At 48.6% G+C, this 18,015-nt stretch overlaps 1 protein-coding gene across 2 annotated transcripts in view; it reads left to right on the forward strand.

Moving 5' to 3' along the window:
• The window catches only part of stil (STIL centriolar assembly protein), a 17,829-nt gene extending 10,950 nt beyond the window's left edge, over positions 1-6,879 (forward strand). For both annotated transcript variants that reach the window (XM_056414024.1, XM_056414025.1), the window contains exons 9-14: positions 52-243; positions 349-1,708; positions 4,491-4,650; positions 4,723-4,819; positions 4,892-5,100; positions 6,262-6,879. In XM_056414024.1, the coding sequence (XP_056269999.1) occupies positions 52-243; positions 349-1,708; positions 4,491-4,650; positions 4,723-4,819; positions 4,892-5,100; positions 6,262-6,751 (2,508 nt within the window). In that variant the 3' untranslated portion in view covers positions 6,752-6,879. The remainder of the gene's footprint in view (positions 1-51; positions 244-348; positions 1,709-4,490; positions 4,651-4,722; positions 4,820-4,891; positions 5,101-6,261) is intronic.
• The last annotated feature ends 11,136 nt before the right edge of the window (positions 6,880-18,015 follow it).

An 18,015-nucleotide genomic window follows, 5' to 3' on the forward strand; every position in this document is an offset into this window, starting at 1 on the left:
TGATGGTCACCGACACAAGGGATGAATGTGGACCGATGTGGACCTCCGCAGGTGGTCCCGGGGGAGGACCGGGCCCTGCGGTGCGAGCTGGGCCCAGAGGAGCGCAGCAGGCAGGCGGAGGTGTTCCGAGAGGCCCGCACCTCCTTCAGCGGGGCCCGGGGCTCTGGCGCCGGGGACCAGGACTCTGGCGTGGAGGACTTGTCCCCACGGCCGTCCCCGAGCCCCCACCCCCCACCCCCACAGGTACGTGTCCCCACGTCCCCCCCCCCCCGCAGGTACGTGTATCCACGGGGACGTTGCCGTGACGACGTCCCCGCAGGGCGGCTGACTTCCTGTTTCCTGTTTCAGACTCGCAGAGTCCAGCCGTCTGTTCCGGAGCTCTCTCTGCTGATCGACGGCAGCGTCGCGACCAATCGGAACGCTCGGCAGGACCCTGGGCCCGCCCACAGAGACCCTCCTGCTCCTCCCACCAGAAACACCACCACCTCCTCCGCCCCCAGAGCCGCTGCTCCTCCTCACCTCCACAGCACCCCCAACTCCAACCTGCAGGAGCCCTGCTGCTGCTGCTCCACCCACACCTACGACTGCACCTCCATCTTCTCCTCCCCAGGACTCCACCCTGCTCCATCACATCACCCTCCTCCTCCTCCACCCAGTCTCCACCCTCCTCCTCCTCCTCCTCCTCCATCCAGTCTCCACCCTCCTCCTCCTCCTCCATCCTCCCATCACCCTCCTCCTGCATCCAGTCTCCACCCTCCTCCTCCATCCTCCCATCACCCTCCTCCTGCATCCAGTCTCCACCCTCCTCCTCCATCCTCCCACCATCACCCTCCTCCTCCTCCACCCAGTCTCCACCCTCCTCCTCCTCCTCCATCCTCCCATCACCCTCCTCCTCCATCCAGTCTCCACTCTCCTCCTCCATCCTCCCACCATCACCCTCCTCCTCCTCCTCCACCCAGTCTCCACCCTCCTCCTCCTCCTCCATCCTCCCATCACCCTCCTCCTGCATCCAGTCTCCACCCTCCTCCTCCTCCACCATCCTCCCATCACCCTCCTCCATCCAGTCTCCACCCTCCTCCTCCTCCTCCATCCAGTCTCCACCCTCCTCCTCCTCCATCCTCCCATCACCCTCCTCCTGCATCCAGTCTCCACCCTCCTCCTCCACCCAGTCTCCACCCTCCTCCTCCATCCTCCCATCACCCTCCTCCTCCACCCAGTCTCCACCCTCCTCCTCCTCCATCCTCCCATCACCCTCCTCCTCCACCCAGTCTCCACCCTCCTCCTCCTCCATCCTCCCATCACCCTCCTCTTCCATCCAGTCTCCACCCTCCTTCTCCTCCATCCTCCCACCATCACCCTCCTCCTCCATCCAGTCTCCACCCTGCTCCTCCTCCATCCTCCATTCCACCCCTGTCCTCATGTCAGCGTACTCCATCTCCCTTCTCCACCCGCCCTCCTCTCAGCTCTCCCCTCCTCCTCCACCCTCCTCCCGCCTCGTGGTGTGGTGACTCCCCCTCTCCAGCCCCCTCCCGCCCCTCCTGTGTGAATGTGTGCTGTGACCAGGTGGGGGTGGGGGTCCCACCTGACACCTACCAGCTCCTCCTCCATCAGGACCAACAGCTTCGGCTCCTGCAGGCGCAGGTCCAGATGCTGCTGGAGGCTCAGGGGAGACCAGCACCCAGGACCGCCAGCATCGCTGTGGGGACAGGTGAGACTGAGAGATTGAGAGACTGAGAGACAGGTGAGACTGAGAGACAGGTGAGACTGAGAGACAGGTGACACTGGGAGACAGGTGAGACTGAGAGACAGGTGAGACTGAGAGACAGGTGAGACTGGGAGACAGGTGAGACTGAGAGACAGGTGAGACTGAGAGACAGGTGAGACTGAGAGACAGGTGAGACAGGTGAGACAGGTGAGACTGAGAGACTGAGAGACAGGTGAGACTGAGAGACAGGTGAGACTGAGAGACAGGTGAGACTGAGAGACAGGTGAGACTGAGAGACAGGTGAGACTGAGACAGGTGAGACTGAGACAGGTGAGACTGAGACAGGTGAGACTGAGACAGGTGAGACAGAGACAGGTGAGACAGAGACAGGTGAGACAGAGACAGGTGAGACAGAGACAGGTGAGACAGAGACAGGTGAGACAGAGACAGGTGAGACAGAGACAGGTGAGACAGAGACTGGGAGACTGGTGAGACAGGTGAGACTGGGAGACAGGTGAGACTGGGAGACAGGTGAGAGACAGGTGAGACTGAGAGACAGGTGAGACTGAGAGACAGGTGAGACTGGGAGACAGGTGAGACTGAGAGACATGTGAGACTGGGAGACAGGTGAGACTGAGAGACAGGTGAGACTGAGAGACAGGTGAGACTGGGAGACAGGTGAGACTGGGAGACAGGTGAGACTGAGAGACAGGTGAGACTGGGAGACAGGTGAGACTGGGAGACAGGTGAGACTGGGAGACAGGTGAGACTGGGAGACAGGTGAGACTGGGAGACAGGTGAGACTGGGAGACAGGTGAGACTGAGAGACAGGTGAGACTGAGAGACAGGTGAGACTGGGAGACAGGTGAGACTGGGAGACAGGTGAGACTGGGAGACAGGTGAGACTGGGAGACAGGTGAGACTGGGAGACAGGTGAGACTGGGAGACAGGTGAGACTGAGAGACAGGTGAGACTGAGAGACAGGTGAGACTGGGAGACTGAGAGACAGGTGAGACAGAGACTGAGAGACAGGTGAGACTGGGAGACAGGTGAGACTGAGAGACAGGTGAGACTGAGAGACAGGTGAGACTGAGAGACAGGTGAGACTGGGAGACAGGTGAGACTGAGAGACAGGTGAGACAGGTGAGACTCAGAGACTGAGAGACAGGTGAGACTGGGAGACAGGTGAGACTGAGAGACTGGGAGACAGGTGAGACTGAGAGACTGAGAGACAGGTGAGACTGGGAGACAGGTGAGACTGAGAGACAGGTGAGACTGGGAGACAGGTGAGACTGAGAGACAGGTGAGACTGGGAGACTGAGAGACAGGTGAGACTGAGAGACTGGGAGACAGGTGAGACTGGGAGACAGGTGAGACTGAGAGACAGGTGAGACTGGGAGACAGGTGATACTGAGAGACAGGTGAGACTGAGAGACTGGGAGACTGGTGAGACTGAGAGACTGAGAGACAGGTGAGACTGGGAGACAGGTGAGACTGAGAGACAGGTGAGACTGGGAGACAGGTGAGACAGAGACAGGTGAGACTGAGAGACAGGTGAGACTGGGAGACTGAGAAACAGGTGAGACTGAGAGACAGGTGAGACTGAGAGACAGGTGAGACTGGGAGACAGGTGAGACTGAGAGACAGGTGAGACAGGTGAGACTCAGAGACTGAGAGACAGGTGAGACTGGGAGACAGGTGAGACTGGGAGACAGGTGAGACTGAGAGACAGGTGAGACTGGGAGACAGGTGAGACAGGTGAGACTGGGAGACAGGTGAGACTGAGAGACAGGTGAGACTGGGAGACAGGTGAGACTGGGAGACAGGTGAGACTGGGAGACAGGTGAGACTGAGAGACAGGTGAGACTGAGAGACAGGTGAGACAGGTGAGACTCAGAGACTGAGAGACAGGTGAGACTGGGAGACAGGTGAGACTGAGAGACAGGTGAGACTGAGAGACAGGTGAGACTGAGAGACAGGTGAGACTGAGAGACAGGTGAGACTGAGAGACAGGTGAGACTGGGAGACAGGTGAGACTGAGAGACAGGTGAGACTGAGAGACAGGTGAGACTGGGAGACAGGTGAGACTGGGAGACAGGTGAGACTGAGAGACAGGTGAGACTGAGAGACAGGTGAGACTGGGAGACAGGTGAGACTGAGAGACAGGTGAGACTGGGAGACAGGTGAGACTGAGAGACAGGTGAGACTGGGAGACAGGTGAGACTGAGAGACAGGTGAGACTGGGAGACAGGTGAGACTGGGAGACAGGTGAGACTGAGACAGGTGAGACTGAGAGACAGGTGAGACTGAGAGACAGGTGAGACTGAGAGACAGGTGAGACTGGGAGACAGGTGAGACTGGGAGACAGGTGAGACTGGGAGACAGGTGAGACTGAGAGACAGGTGAGACTGAGAGACAGGTGAGACTGAGAGACAGGTGAGACTGAGAGACAGGTGAGACTGAGAGACAGGTGAGACTGAGACAGGTGAGACTGAGAGACAGGTGAGACAGGTGAGACTGAGAGACAGGTGAGACTGGGAGACAGATGAGACAGGTGAGACAGGTGAGACTGGGAGACAGGTGAGACTGGGAGACTGGGAGACAGGTGAGACTGGGAGACTGGGAGACAGGTGAGACTGGGAGACAGGTGAGACTGAGAGACAGGTGAGACTGAGAGACAGGTGAGACTGGGAGACAGGTGAGACTGAGAGACAGGTGAGACTGAGAGACTGGGAGACAGGTGAGACAGGTGTTGGTTCAGCATGTCTTACTCTCTGGTTTTCAGGAGCCAGTCTGTTCTGGGGAGATCCGGTCCAGTCGCCCCTCCCCCACCAGGAGGTACAGGCTCCTCCCCCCTCCTCCTCACACGTCGACCTGTCCACCATTGGGTCTGTGGGCGGAGCCAACGTCCTTGAGGCCGTCGGCTCCCCCGGCGGTCAGCACAGGTGAGACGGCCGTCGGCATCAGGTAGCATGTCTCTGAGGAGGAGACCCGGCCTCTCACTGTGGTGTGTTCAGGTGCAGTGTCAGCGGTCTGGAGAGCCCAGTTCTGGGAGAGAGTGCCAGCATGTACGGATCTGAAGGAGAGCAGCGGCGCTTCTATCACGACCTGATGGTACCGACGCACGCCGAGCACGAGTCACGTGACGCTCCCCGGCGCATTCATCACCTGACCTCGCATCCTCAGAGCCAGCTGAGCAGTCGGCTGCAGGAGTCGGACAGGAAACAGGAAGTGGAAGACGAGTCCGGCAGGAGGCGCCAGAGGAAGCCGAGCGCTGGAGGAGACCCGGTGCTCAAAGCCACCGTGAGGCAGCTGCAGCAGCTGGGAGTCCACCTGGACCACGGACACCTGAACGAGTCCCAGACCAGGACCCAGCAGACCGTGGAGAGCAGCAGGTACAGGTCTCGAAGGGAGATGAGGTCTCATGGTGCCTTCAGGCTCCGCTCAGTGAACATGAGGACTGACGGTAATGATGACGTTCTCATGGTGCCTTCAGGCTCCGCTCAGTGAACATGAGGACTGACGGTAATGATGACGTTCTCATGGTGCCTTCAGGCTCCGCTCAGTGAACATGAGGACTGAAGGTAATGATGACGTTCTCATGGTGCGTTCAGGCTCCGCTCAGTGAACATGAGGACTGACGGTAATGATGACGTTCTCACGGTGCCTTCAGGCTCCGCTCAGTGAACATGAGGACTGACGGTAATGATGACGTTCTCATGGTGCCTTCAGGATCCGCTCAGTCAACATGAGGACTGAAGGTAATGATGACGTTCTCACGGTGCCTTCAGGCTCCGCTCAGTGAACATGAGGACTGACGGTAATGATGACGTTCTCACGGTGCCTTCAGGCTCCGCTCAGTGAACATGAGGACTGACGGTAATGATGACGTTCTCACGGTGCCTTCAGGCTCCGCTCAGTGAACATGAGGACTGACGGTAATGATGACGTTCTCACGGTGCCTTCAGGCTCTGCTCAGTGAACATGAGGACTGACGGTAATGATGACGTTCTCACGGTGCCTTCAGGCTCTGCTCAGTGAACATGAGGACTGAAGGTAATGATGACGCTCTCACGGTGCCTTCAGGCTCCGCTCAGTGAACATGAGGACTGACGGTAATGATGACGTTCTCACGGTGCCTTCAGGCTCCGCTCAGTGAACATGAGGACTGACGGTAATGATGACGTTCTCACGGTGCCTTCAGGCTCCGCTCAGTGAACATGAGGACTGACGGTAATGATGACGTTCTCACGGTGCCTTCAGGCTCTGCTCAGTGAACATGAGGACTGACGGTAATGATGACGTTCTCATGGTGCCTTCAGGCTCCGCTCAGTGAACATGAGGACTGAAGGTAATGATGACGCTCTCATGGTGCCTTCAGGCTCCGCTCAGTGAACATGAGGACTGAAGGTAATGATGACGTTCTCATGGTGCCTTCAGGCTCCGCTCAGTGAACATGAGGACTGAAGGTAATGATGACGCTCTCATGGTGCCGCTCAGCTAAAGCGAACAGGAAGTGTGCAACAGGAAGTGGACGGTGACTGTGTTTGTTGCAGCACGCTGGCGAGCATCAACCCGGCGGCGGTTCTGTCCCGGCTGAGCGTGCCGGACGCCAGCCTTCTGGTCCCTGAAGGCAGCGTGGACCTGAGCCTGGAGGCCAACGCCATCGCCCTGCGCTACCTGAGCGACTCGCAGCTCAGCAGGCTCTGCGTGGGAGGCCACGCCCCCTCTTGTCCAGGCCCCGCCTCCAACCACTCCCCGCTGTCACCGAGCAACATGTCTCTGGCCACCAGGAAGTACATGAGGAGATACGGCTTGATCGAGGAGGAGGAGGAGGAGGAGGCGACCGCTCGCCAGCCGCTGAACGTGAAGCTCCTCCCACAGAGTCAGCTGATCCGGGACCTGCGGCCCACAATGCAGCTGCTGGCGGGCGCCGCCCACAAGGAGAACCGCTCCAGCAGGCGGCCATCTTTAATGAGGGCGAGCGGCTCGGTGGGGAACATCCTGGACCTGCAGCGCCTCCGACAGCTGCCCAAGCTCTTCTGACCGGGCCTGGTCTCCTCTGGTCCGGACCAGGGCAGTCTTTGGACTGGTTTCACTTTCATCAGACGTGTGTTTTACACTTCCTTGTTTTTAATATTTATTACACAAATAAAATGAATACTTGATATTAATATCTGAATACATGTTTATATGTGATACTAAACAGCCTGAAGACATGACAACATGTGTTATCTCTATGATACAGTAGTGATGCCCCTAGTGGACACCAGGAGAACAACATGTGTTATCTCTATAATACAGTAGTGATGCCCCTAGTGGACACCAGGAGAACAACATGTATCTCTATGATACAGTAGTGATGCCCTAGTGGACACCAGGAGACCAACATGTTATCTCTATAATACAGTAGTGATGCCCCTAGTGGACACCAGGAGAACAACATGTGTTATCTCTATAATACAGTAGTGATGCCCCTAGTGGACACCAGGAGAACAACATGTGTTATCTCTATAATACAGTAGTGATGCCCTAGTGGACACCAGGAGAACAACATGTGTTATCTCTATAATACAGTAGTGATGCCCTAGTGGACACCAGGAGAACAACATGTGTTATCTCTATGATACAGTAGTGATGCCCTAGTGGACACCAGGAGAACATGTGTTATCTCTATAATACAGTAGTGATGCCCTAGTGGACACCAGGAGAACAACATGTGTTATCTCTATGAAACAGTAGTGATGCCCTAGTGGACACCAGGAGAACAACATGTATTATCTCTATAATACAGTAGTGATGCCCTAGTGGACACCAGGAGAACAACATGTGTTATCTCTATAACACAGTAGTGATGCCCTAGTGGACACCAGGAGAACAACATGTGTTATCTCTATAATACAGTAGTGATGCCCTAGTGGACACCAGGAGAACAACATGTATTATCTCTATAATACAGTAGTGATGCCCTAGTGGACACCAGGAGAACAACATGTGTTATCTCTATGATACAGTAGTGATGCCCTAGTGGACACCAGGAGAACAACATGTATTATCTCTATAATACAGTAGTGATGCCCTAGTGGACACCAGGAGAACTACATGTGTTATCTCTATGATACAGTAGTGATGCCCTAGTGGACACCAGGAGAACAACATGTGTTATCTCTATAATACAGTGATGCCCTAGTGGACACCAGGAGAACAACATGTGTTATCTCTATGATACAGTAGTGATGCCCCTAGTGGACACCAGGAGAACAACATGTGTTATCTCTATAATACAGTAGTGATGTCCCTAGTGGACACCAGGAGAACTACATGTGTTATCTCTATGATACAGTAGTGATGCCCCTAGTGGACACCAGGAGAACAACATGTGTTATCTCTATAATACAGTAGTGATGCCCCTAGTGGACACCAGGAGAACAACATGTGTTATCTCTATGATACAGTAGTGATGCCCCTAGTGGACACCAGGAGAACAACATGTGTTATCTCTATAATACAGTAGTGATGTCCCTAGTGGACACCAGGAGAACAACATGTGTTATCTCTATAATACAGTAGTGATGCCCCTAGTGGACACCAGGAGAACCACATGTGTTATCTCTATGATACAGTAGTGATGCCCTAGTGGACACCAGGAGAACAACATGTGTTATCTCTATAATACAGTAGTGATGCCCTAGTGGACACCAGGAGAACAACATGTTATCTCTATAATACAGTAGTGATGCACCTAGTGGACACCAGGAGAACTACATGTGTTATCTCTATAATACAGTAGTGAGGCCCCTAGTGGACACCAGGAGAACAACATGTGTTATCTCTATGATACAGTAGTGATGCACCTAGTGGACACCAGGAGAACTACATGTGTTATCTCTATAATACAGTAGTGAGGCCCCTAGTGGACACCAGGAGAACAACATGTGTTATCTCTATAATACAGTAGTGATGCCCTAGTGGACACCAGGAGAACAACATGTGTTATCTCTATAATACAGTAGTGATGCCCTAGTGGACACCAGGAGAACAACATGTGTTATCTCTATAATACAGTAGTGATGCCCTAGTGGACACCAGGAGAACAACATGTGTTATCTCTATGATACAGTAGTGATGCCCTAGTGGACACCAGGAGAACAACATGTGTTATCTCTATGATACAGTAGTGATGCCCTAGTGGACACCAGGAGAACAACATGTGTTATCTCTATAATACAGTAGTGATGCCCTAGTGGACACCAGGAGAACAACATGTGTTATCTCTATAATACAGTAGTGATGCCCTAGTGGACACCAGGAGAACAACATGTGTTATCTCTATAATACAGTAGTGATGCCCTAGTGGACACCAGGAGAACAACATGTGTTATCTCTATAATACAGTAGTGATGCCCTAGTGGACACCAGGAGAACAACATGTGTTATCTCTATAATACAGTAGTGATGCCCTAGTGGACACCAGGAGAACAACATGTGTTATCTCTATAATACAGTAGTGATGCCCTAGTGGACACCAGGAGAACAACATGTGTTATCTCTATAATACAGTAGTGATGCCCTAGTGGACACCAGGAGAACAACATGTGTTATCTCTATAATACAGTAGTGATGCCCCTTGTGGACACCAGGAGAACTACATGTGTTATCTCTATAATACAGTAGTGATGCCCTAGTGGACACCAGGAGAACAACATGTGTTATCTCTATAATACAGTAGTGATGCGCCTAGTGGACACCAGGAGAACAACATGTGTTATCTCTATAATACAGTAGTGATGCCCCTAGTGGACACCAGGAGAACAACATGTGTTATCTCTATGATACAGTAGTGATGCCCCTAGTGGACACCAGGAGAACAACATGTGTTATCTCTATAATACAGTAGTGATGACACTAGTGGGCACCAGGAGAACAACATGTGTTATCTCTATAATACAGTAGTGATGCCCTAGTGGACACCAGGAGAACAACATGTGTTATCTCTATAATACAGTAGTGATGCCCTAGTGGACACCAGGAGAACAACATGTGTTATCTCTATAATACAGTAGTGATGCCCTAGTGGACACCAGGAGAACAACATGTGTTATCTCTATAATACAGTAGTGATGCCCTAGTGGACACCAGGAGAACAACATGTGTTATCTCTATAATACAGTAGTGATGCCCTTAGTGGACACCAGGAGAACAACATGTGTTATCTCTATGATACAGTAGTGATGTCCCTAGTGGACACCAGGAGAACAACATGTGTTATCTCTATAATACAGTAGTGATGTCCCTAGTGGACACCAGGAGAACAACATGTGTTATCTCTATAATACAGTAGTGATGCCCCTAGTGGACACCAGGAGAACAACATGTGTTATCTCTATAATACAGTAGTGATGCCCCTAGTGGACACCAGGAGAACAACATGTGTTATCTCTATGATACAGTAGTGATGCCCCTAGTGGACACCAGGAGAACAACATGTGTTATCTCTATGATACAGTAGTGATGCCCCTAGTGGACAACAGGAGAACAACATGTGTTATCTCTATGATACAGTAGTGATGCCCTAGTGGACACCAGGAGAACTACATGTGTTATCTCTATGATACAGTAGTGATGCCCCTAGTGGACACCAGGAGAACAACATGTGTTATCTCTATAATACAGTAGTGATGCCCCTAGTGGACACCAGGAGAACAACATGTGTTATCTCTATAATACAGTAGTGATGCCCCTAGTGGACACCAGGAGAACAACATGTGTTATCTCTATGATACAGTAGTGATGCCTGTAGTGGACACCAGGAGAACATCATGTATTAGCTCTATAATACAGTAGTGATGCCCTTAGTGGACACCAGGAGAACAACATGTGTTATCTCTATAATACAGTAGTGATGCCCTAGTGGACACCAGGAGAACAACATGTGTTATCTCTATGATACAGTAGTGATGCCCTAGTGGACACCAGGAGAACAACATGTGTTATCTCTATGATACAGTAGTGATGCCCTAGTGGACACCAGGAGAACAACATGTGTTATCTCTATAATACAGTAGTGATGCCCTAGTGGACACCAGGAGAACAACATGTGTTATCTCTATAATACAGTAGTGATGCCCTAGTGGACACCAGGAGAACAACATGTGTTATCTCTATAATACAGTAGTGATGCCCTAGTGGACACCAGGAGAACAACATGTGTTATCTCTATAATACAGTAGTGATGCCCTAGTGGACACCAGGAGAACAACATGTGTTATCTCTATAATACAGTAGTGATGCCCTAGTGGACACCAGGAGAACAACATGTGTTATCTCTATAATACAGTAGTGATGCCCCTAGTGGACACCAGGAGAACAACATGTGTTATCTCTATAATACAGTAGTGATGCCCTAGTGGACACCAGGAGAACAACATGTGTTATCTCTATAATACAGTAGTGATGCCCTAGTGGACACCAGGAGAACAACATGTGTTATCTCTATAATACAGTAGTGATGCCCTAGTGGACACCAGGAGAACAACATGTGGTATCTCTATAATACAGTAGTGATGCCCTAGTGGACACCAGGAGAACAACATGTGTTATCTCTATAATACAGTAGTGATGCCCTAGTGGACACCAGGAGAACAACATGTGTTATCTCTATAATACAGTAGTGATGCCCTAGTGGACACCAGGAGAACTACATGTGTTATCTCTATAATACAGTAGTGATGCCCTAGTGGACACCAGGAGAACAACATGTGTTATCTCTATAATACAGTAGTGATGCCCTAGTGGACACCAGGAGAACAACATGTGTTATCTCTATAATACAGTAGTGATGCCCTAGTGGACACCAGGAGAACAACATGTGTTATCTCTATAATACAGTAGTGATGCCCTAGTGGACACCAGGAGAACAACATGTGTTATCTCTATAATACAGTAGTGATGCCCTAGTGGACACCAGGAGAACAACATGTGTTATCTCTATGATACAGTAGTGATGCCCTAGTGGACACCAGGAGAACAACATGTGTTATCTCTATAATACAGTAGTGATGCCCTAGTGGACACCAGGAGAACAACATGTGTTATCTCTATAATACAGTAGTGATGCCCTAGTGGACACCAGGAGAACAACATGTGTTATCTCTATGATACAGTAGTGATGCCCTAGTGGACACCAGGAGAACAACATGTGTTATCTCTATGATACAGTAGTGATGCCCTAGTGGACACCAGGAGAACAACATGTGTTATCTCTATAATACAGTAGTGATGCCCTAGTGGACACCAGGAGAACAACATGTGTTATCTCTATAATACAGTAGTGATGCCCTAGTGGACACCAGGAGAACAACATGTGTTATCTCTATAATACAGTAGTGATGCCCTAGTGGACACCAGGAGAACTACATGTGTTATCTCTATAATACAGTAGTGATGCCCTAGTGGACACCAGGAGAACAACATGTATTATCTCTATAATACAGTAGTGATGCCCTAGTGGACACCAGGAGAACAACATGTGTTATCTCTATAATACAGTAGTGATGCCCTAGTGGACACCAGGAGAACAACATGTGTTATCTCTATAATACAGTAGTGATGCCCTAGTGGACACCAGGAGAACAACATGTTATCTCTATAATACAGTAGTGATGCCCTAGTGGACACCAGGAGAACAACATGTGTTATCTCTATAATACAGTAGTGATGCCCTAGTGGACACCAGGAGAACAACATGTGTTATCTCTATAATACAGTAGTGATGCCCTAGTGGACACCAGGAGAACTACATGTGTTATCTCTATAATACAGTAGTGATGCCCTAGTGGACACCAGGAGAACAACATGTGTTATCTCTATAATACAGTAGTGATGCCCTAGTGGACACCAGGAGAACAACATGTGTTATCTCTATGATACAGTAGTGATGCCCTAGTGGACACCAGGAAAACAACATGTGTTATCTCTATAATACAGTAGTGATGCCCCTAGTGGACACCAGGAGAACAACATGTGTTATCTCTATAATACAGTAGTGATGCCCTAGTGGACACCAGGAGAGCAACATGTGTTATCTCTATAATACAGTAGTGATGCCCTAGTGGACACCAGGAGAACAACATGTGTTATCTCTATAATACAGTAGTGATGCCCTAGTGGACACCAGGAGAACAACATGTGTTATCTCTATAATACAGTAGTGATGCCCTAGTGGACACCAGGAGAACAACATGTGTTATCTCTATAATACAGTAGTGATGCCCTAGTGGACACCAGGAGAACAACATGTGTTATCTCTATGATACAGTAGTGATGCCCTAGTGGACACCAGGAGAACAACATGTGTTATCTCTATAATACAGTAGTGATGCCCCTAGTGGACACCAGGAGAACAACATGTGTTATCTCTATAATACAGTAGTGATGCCCCTAGTGGACACCAGGAGAACAACATGTGTTATCTCTATAGTACAGTAGTGAGAGCCCTAGTGGACACCAGGAGAACTACATGTGTTATCTCTATAATACAGTAGTGATGCCCTAGTGGACACCAGGAGAACTACATGTATTATCTCTATAATACAGTAGTGATGCCCTAGTGGACACCAGGAGAACTACATGTGTTATCTCTATAATACAGTAGTGATGCCCTAGTGGACACCAGGAGAACAACATGTGTTATCTCTATAATACAGTAGTGATGCCCTAGTGGACACCAGGAGAACAACATGTGTTATCTCTATAATACAGTAGTGATGCCCTAGTGGACACCAGGAGAACTACATGTGTTATCTCTATAATACAGTAGTGATGCCCTAGTGGACACCAGGAGAACAACATGTGTTATCTCTATAATACAGTAGTGATGCCCTAGTGGACACCAGGAGAACAACATGTGTTATCTCTATAATACAGTAGTGATGCCCTAGTGGACACCAGGAGAACAACATGTGTTATCTCTATAATACAGTAGTGATGCCCTAGTGGACACCAGGAGAACTACATGTGTTATCTCTATAATACAGTAGTGATGCCCCTAGTGGACACCAGGAGAACAACATGTGTTATCTCTATAATACAGTAGTGATGCCCCTAGTGGACACCAGGAGAACAACATGTGTTATCTCTATAATACAGTAGTGATGCCCTAGTGGACACCAGGAGAACAACATGTGTTATCTCTATAATACAGTAGTGATGTCCCTAGTGGACACCAGGAGAACTACATGTGTTATCTCTATGATACAGTAGTGATGTCCCTAGTGGACACCAGGAGAACAACATGTGTTATCTCTATGATACAGTAGTGATGCCCTAGTGGACACCAGGAGAACAACATGTGTTATCTCTATGATACAGTAGTGATGCACCTAGTGGACACCAGGAGAACAACATGTGTTATCTCTATAATACAGTAGTGATGCCCTAGTGGACACCAGGAGAACAACATGTGTTATCTCTATAATACAGTAGTGATGCCCTAGTGGACACCAGGAGAACAACATGTGTTATCTCTATGATACAGTAGTGATGCCCTAGTGGACACCAGGAGAACAACATGTGTTATCTCTATAATACAGTAGTGATGCCCTAGTGGACACCAGGAGAACAACATGTGTTATCTCTATAATACAGTAGTGATGCCCTAGTGGACACCAGGAGAACAACATGTGTTATCTCTATAATACAGTAGTGATGCCCTAGTGGACACCAGGAGAACTACATGTGTTATCTCTATGATACAGTAGTGATGTCCCTAGTGGACACCAGGAGAACAACATGTATTATCTCTATAATACAGTAGTGATGCCCTAGTGGACACCAGGAGAACAACATGTGTTATCTCTATAATACAGTAGTGATGCCCTAGTGGACACCAGGAGAACAACATGTGTTATCTCTATAATACAGTAGTGATGCCCTAGTGGACACCAGGAGAACTACATGTGTTATCTCTATAATACAGTAGTGATGCCCTAGTGGACACCAGGAGAACTACATGTGTTATCTCTATAATACAGTAGTGATGCCTAGTGGACACCAGGAGAACTACATGTGTTATCTCTATAATACAGTAGTGATGTCCCTAGTGGACACCAGGAGAACAACATGTGTTATCTCTATAATACAGTAGTGATGCCCCTAGTGGACACCAGGAGAACAACATGTGTTATCTCTATAATACAGTAGTGATGTCCCTAGTGGACACCAGGAGAACAACATGTGTTATCTCTATAATACAGTAGTGATGCCCCTAGTGGACACCAGGAGAACAACATGTGTTATCTCTATAATACAGTAGTGATGCCCCTAGTGGACACCAGGAGAACTACATGTGTTATCTCTATAATACAGTAGTGATGCCCCTAGTGGACACCAGGAGAACAACATGTGTTATCTCTATAATACAGTAGTGATGCCCCTAGTGGACACCAGGAGAACAACATGTGTTATCTCTATAATACAGTAGTGATGCCCCTAGTGGCCACCAGGAGAACAACATGTGTTATCTCTATAATACAGTAGTGATGCCCCTAGTGGCCACCAGGAGAACAACATGTGTTATCTCTATAATACAGTAGTGATGCCCCTAGTGGACACCAGGAGAACAACATGTGTTATCTCTATAATACAGTAGTGATGTCCCTAGTGGACACCAGGAGAACAACATGTGTTATCTCTATAATACAGTAGTGATGCCCCTAGTGGACACCAGGAGAACTACATGTGTTATCTCTATAATACAGTAGTGATGCCCTAGTGGACACCAGGAGAACAACATGTGTTATCTCTATAATACAGTAGTGATGTCCCTAGTGGACACCAGGAGAACAACATGTGTTATCTCTATGATACAGTAGTGATGCCCCTAGTGGACACCAGGAGAACAACATGTATTATCTCTATAATACAGTAGTGATGCCCCTAGTGGACACCAGGAGAACAACATGTGTTATCTCTATAATACAGTAGTGATGCCCCTAGTGGACACCAGGAGAACAACATGTGTTATCTCTATAATACAGTAGTGATGCCCCTAGTGGACACCAGGAGAACAACATGTGTTATCTCTATAATACAGTAGTGATGCCCCTAGTGGACACCAGGAGAACAACATGTGTTATCTCTATAATACAGTAGTGATGCCCCTAGTGGACACCAGGAGAACTACATGTGTTATCTCTATGATACAGTAGTGATGCCCCTAGTGGACACCAGGAGAACAACATGTGTTATCTCTATAATACAGTAGTGATGCCCCTAGTGGACACCAGGAGAACTACATGTGTTATCTCTATGATACAGTAGTGATGCCCCTAGTGGACACCAGGAGAACAACATGTGTTATCTCTATAATACAGTAGTGATGCCCTAGTGGACACCAGGAGAACTACATGTGTTATCTCTATAATACAGTAGTGATGCCCTAGTGGACACCAGGAGAACAACATGTGTTATGACTATAATACAGTAGTGATGCGCCTAGTGGACACCAGGAGAACAACATGTATTATCTCTATAATACAGTAGTGATGCCCTAGTGGACACCAGGAGAACAACATGTTATCTCTATAATACAGTAGTGATGCCCTAGTGGACACCAGGAGAACAACATGTGTTATCTCTATAATACAGTAGTGATGCCCTAGTGGACACCAGGAGAACAACATGTGTTATCTCTATAATACAGTAGTGATGCCCTAGTGGACACCAGGAGAACAACATGTGTTATCTCTATAATACAGTAGTGATGCCCTAGTGGACACCAGGAGAACAACATGTGTTATCTCTATAATACAGTAGTGATGCCCTAGTGGACACCAGGAGAACAACATGTGTTATCTCTATAATACAGTAGTGATGCCCTAGTGGACACCAGGAGAACAACATGTGTTATCTCTATAATACAGTAGTGATGCCCCTAGTGGACACCAGGAGAACAACATGTGTTATCTCTATAATACAGTAGTGATGTCCCTAGTGGACACCAGGAGAACAACATGTGTTATCTCTATAATACAGTAGTGATGCCCTAGTGGACACCAGGAGAACTACATGTGTTATCTCTATAATACAGTAGTGATGCCCTAGTGGACACCAGGAGAACAACATGTGTTATCTCTATAATACAGTAGTGATGCCCCTAGTGGACACCAGGAGAACAACATGTGTTATCTCTATAATACAGTAGTGATGTCCCTAGTGGACACCAGGAGAACAATATGTGTTATCTCTATGATACAGTAGTGATGCCCTAGTGGACACCAGGAGAACAACATGTGTTATCTCTATAATACAGTAGTGATGCCCTAGTGGACACCAGGAGAACAACATGTGTTATCTCTATAATACAGTAGTGATGCCCTAGTGGACACCAGGAGAACAACATGTGTTATCTCTATAATACAGTAGTGATGCCCTAGTGGACACCAGGAGAACAACATGTGTTATCTCTATAATACAGTAGTGATGCCCTAGTGGACACCAGGAGAACAACATGTGTTATCTCTATAATACAGTAGTGATGCCCTAGTGGACACCAGGAGAACAACATGTGTTATCTCTATAATACAGTAGTGATGCCCTAGTGGACACCAGGAGAACAACATGTGTTATCTCTATAATACAGTAGTGATGCCCTAGTGGACACCAGGAGAACAACATGTGTTATCTCTATGATACAGTAGTGATGCCCTAGTGGACACCAGGAGAACAACATGTGTTATCTCTATGATACAGTAGTGATGCCCTAGTGGACACCAGGAGAACAACATGTGTTATCTCTATAATACAGTAGTGATGCCCTAGTGGACACCAGGAGAACAACATGTGTTATCTCTATAATACAGTAGTGATGCCCTAGTGGACACCAGGAGAACAACATGTGTTATCTCTATGATACAGTAGTGATGCCCTAGTGGACACCAGGAGAACAACATGTGTTATCTCTATACTGACAGTAGTGATGTCCTAGTGGACACCAGGAGAACAACATGTGTTATCTCGGATCAGCCCTTGAGTGGAACCACAATCATCTCGTTAATAATACAGTGAGTGATGCCCTAGTGGACACCAGGAGAACAACATGTGTTATCTCTATGATACAGATGCACACAATGTGACACTAGCTGCAGCTTGTCCCTGAACACAGCCTGAACACACAGCTGCAGCTTATCTCTGAACACAATGTCCTGAACACCGCTGCAGCTTGTCCTGAACACAACGAGAAACATCCTGAACTGAAGTTTAAATAACGATCAGCCTTTGGTCAATCATCTCGTTAATTTAAGCTGGACAAG

This window comes from Pseudoliparis swirei, chromosome 5 (genome assembly GCF_029220125.1).
Source record: "Pseudoliparis swirei isolate HS2019 ecotype Mariana Trench chromosome 5, NWPU_hadal_v1, whole genome shotgun sequence".
Taxonomy (NCBI): domain Eukaryota; kingdom Metazoa; phylum Chordata; class Actinopteri; order Perciformes; family Liparidae; genus Pseudoliparis; species Pseudoliparis swirei.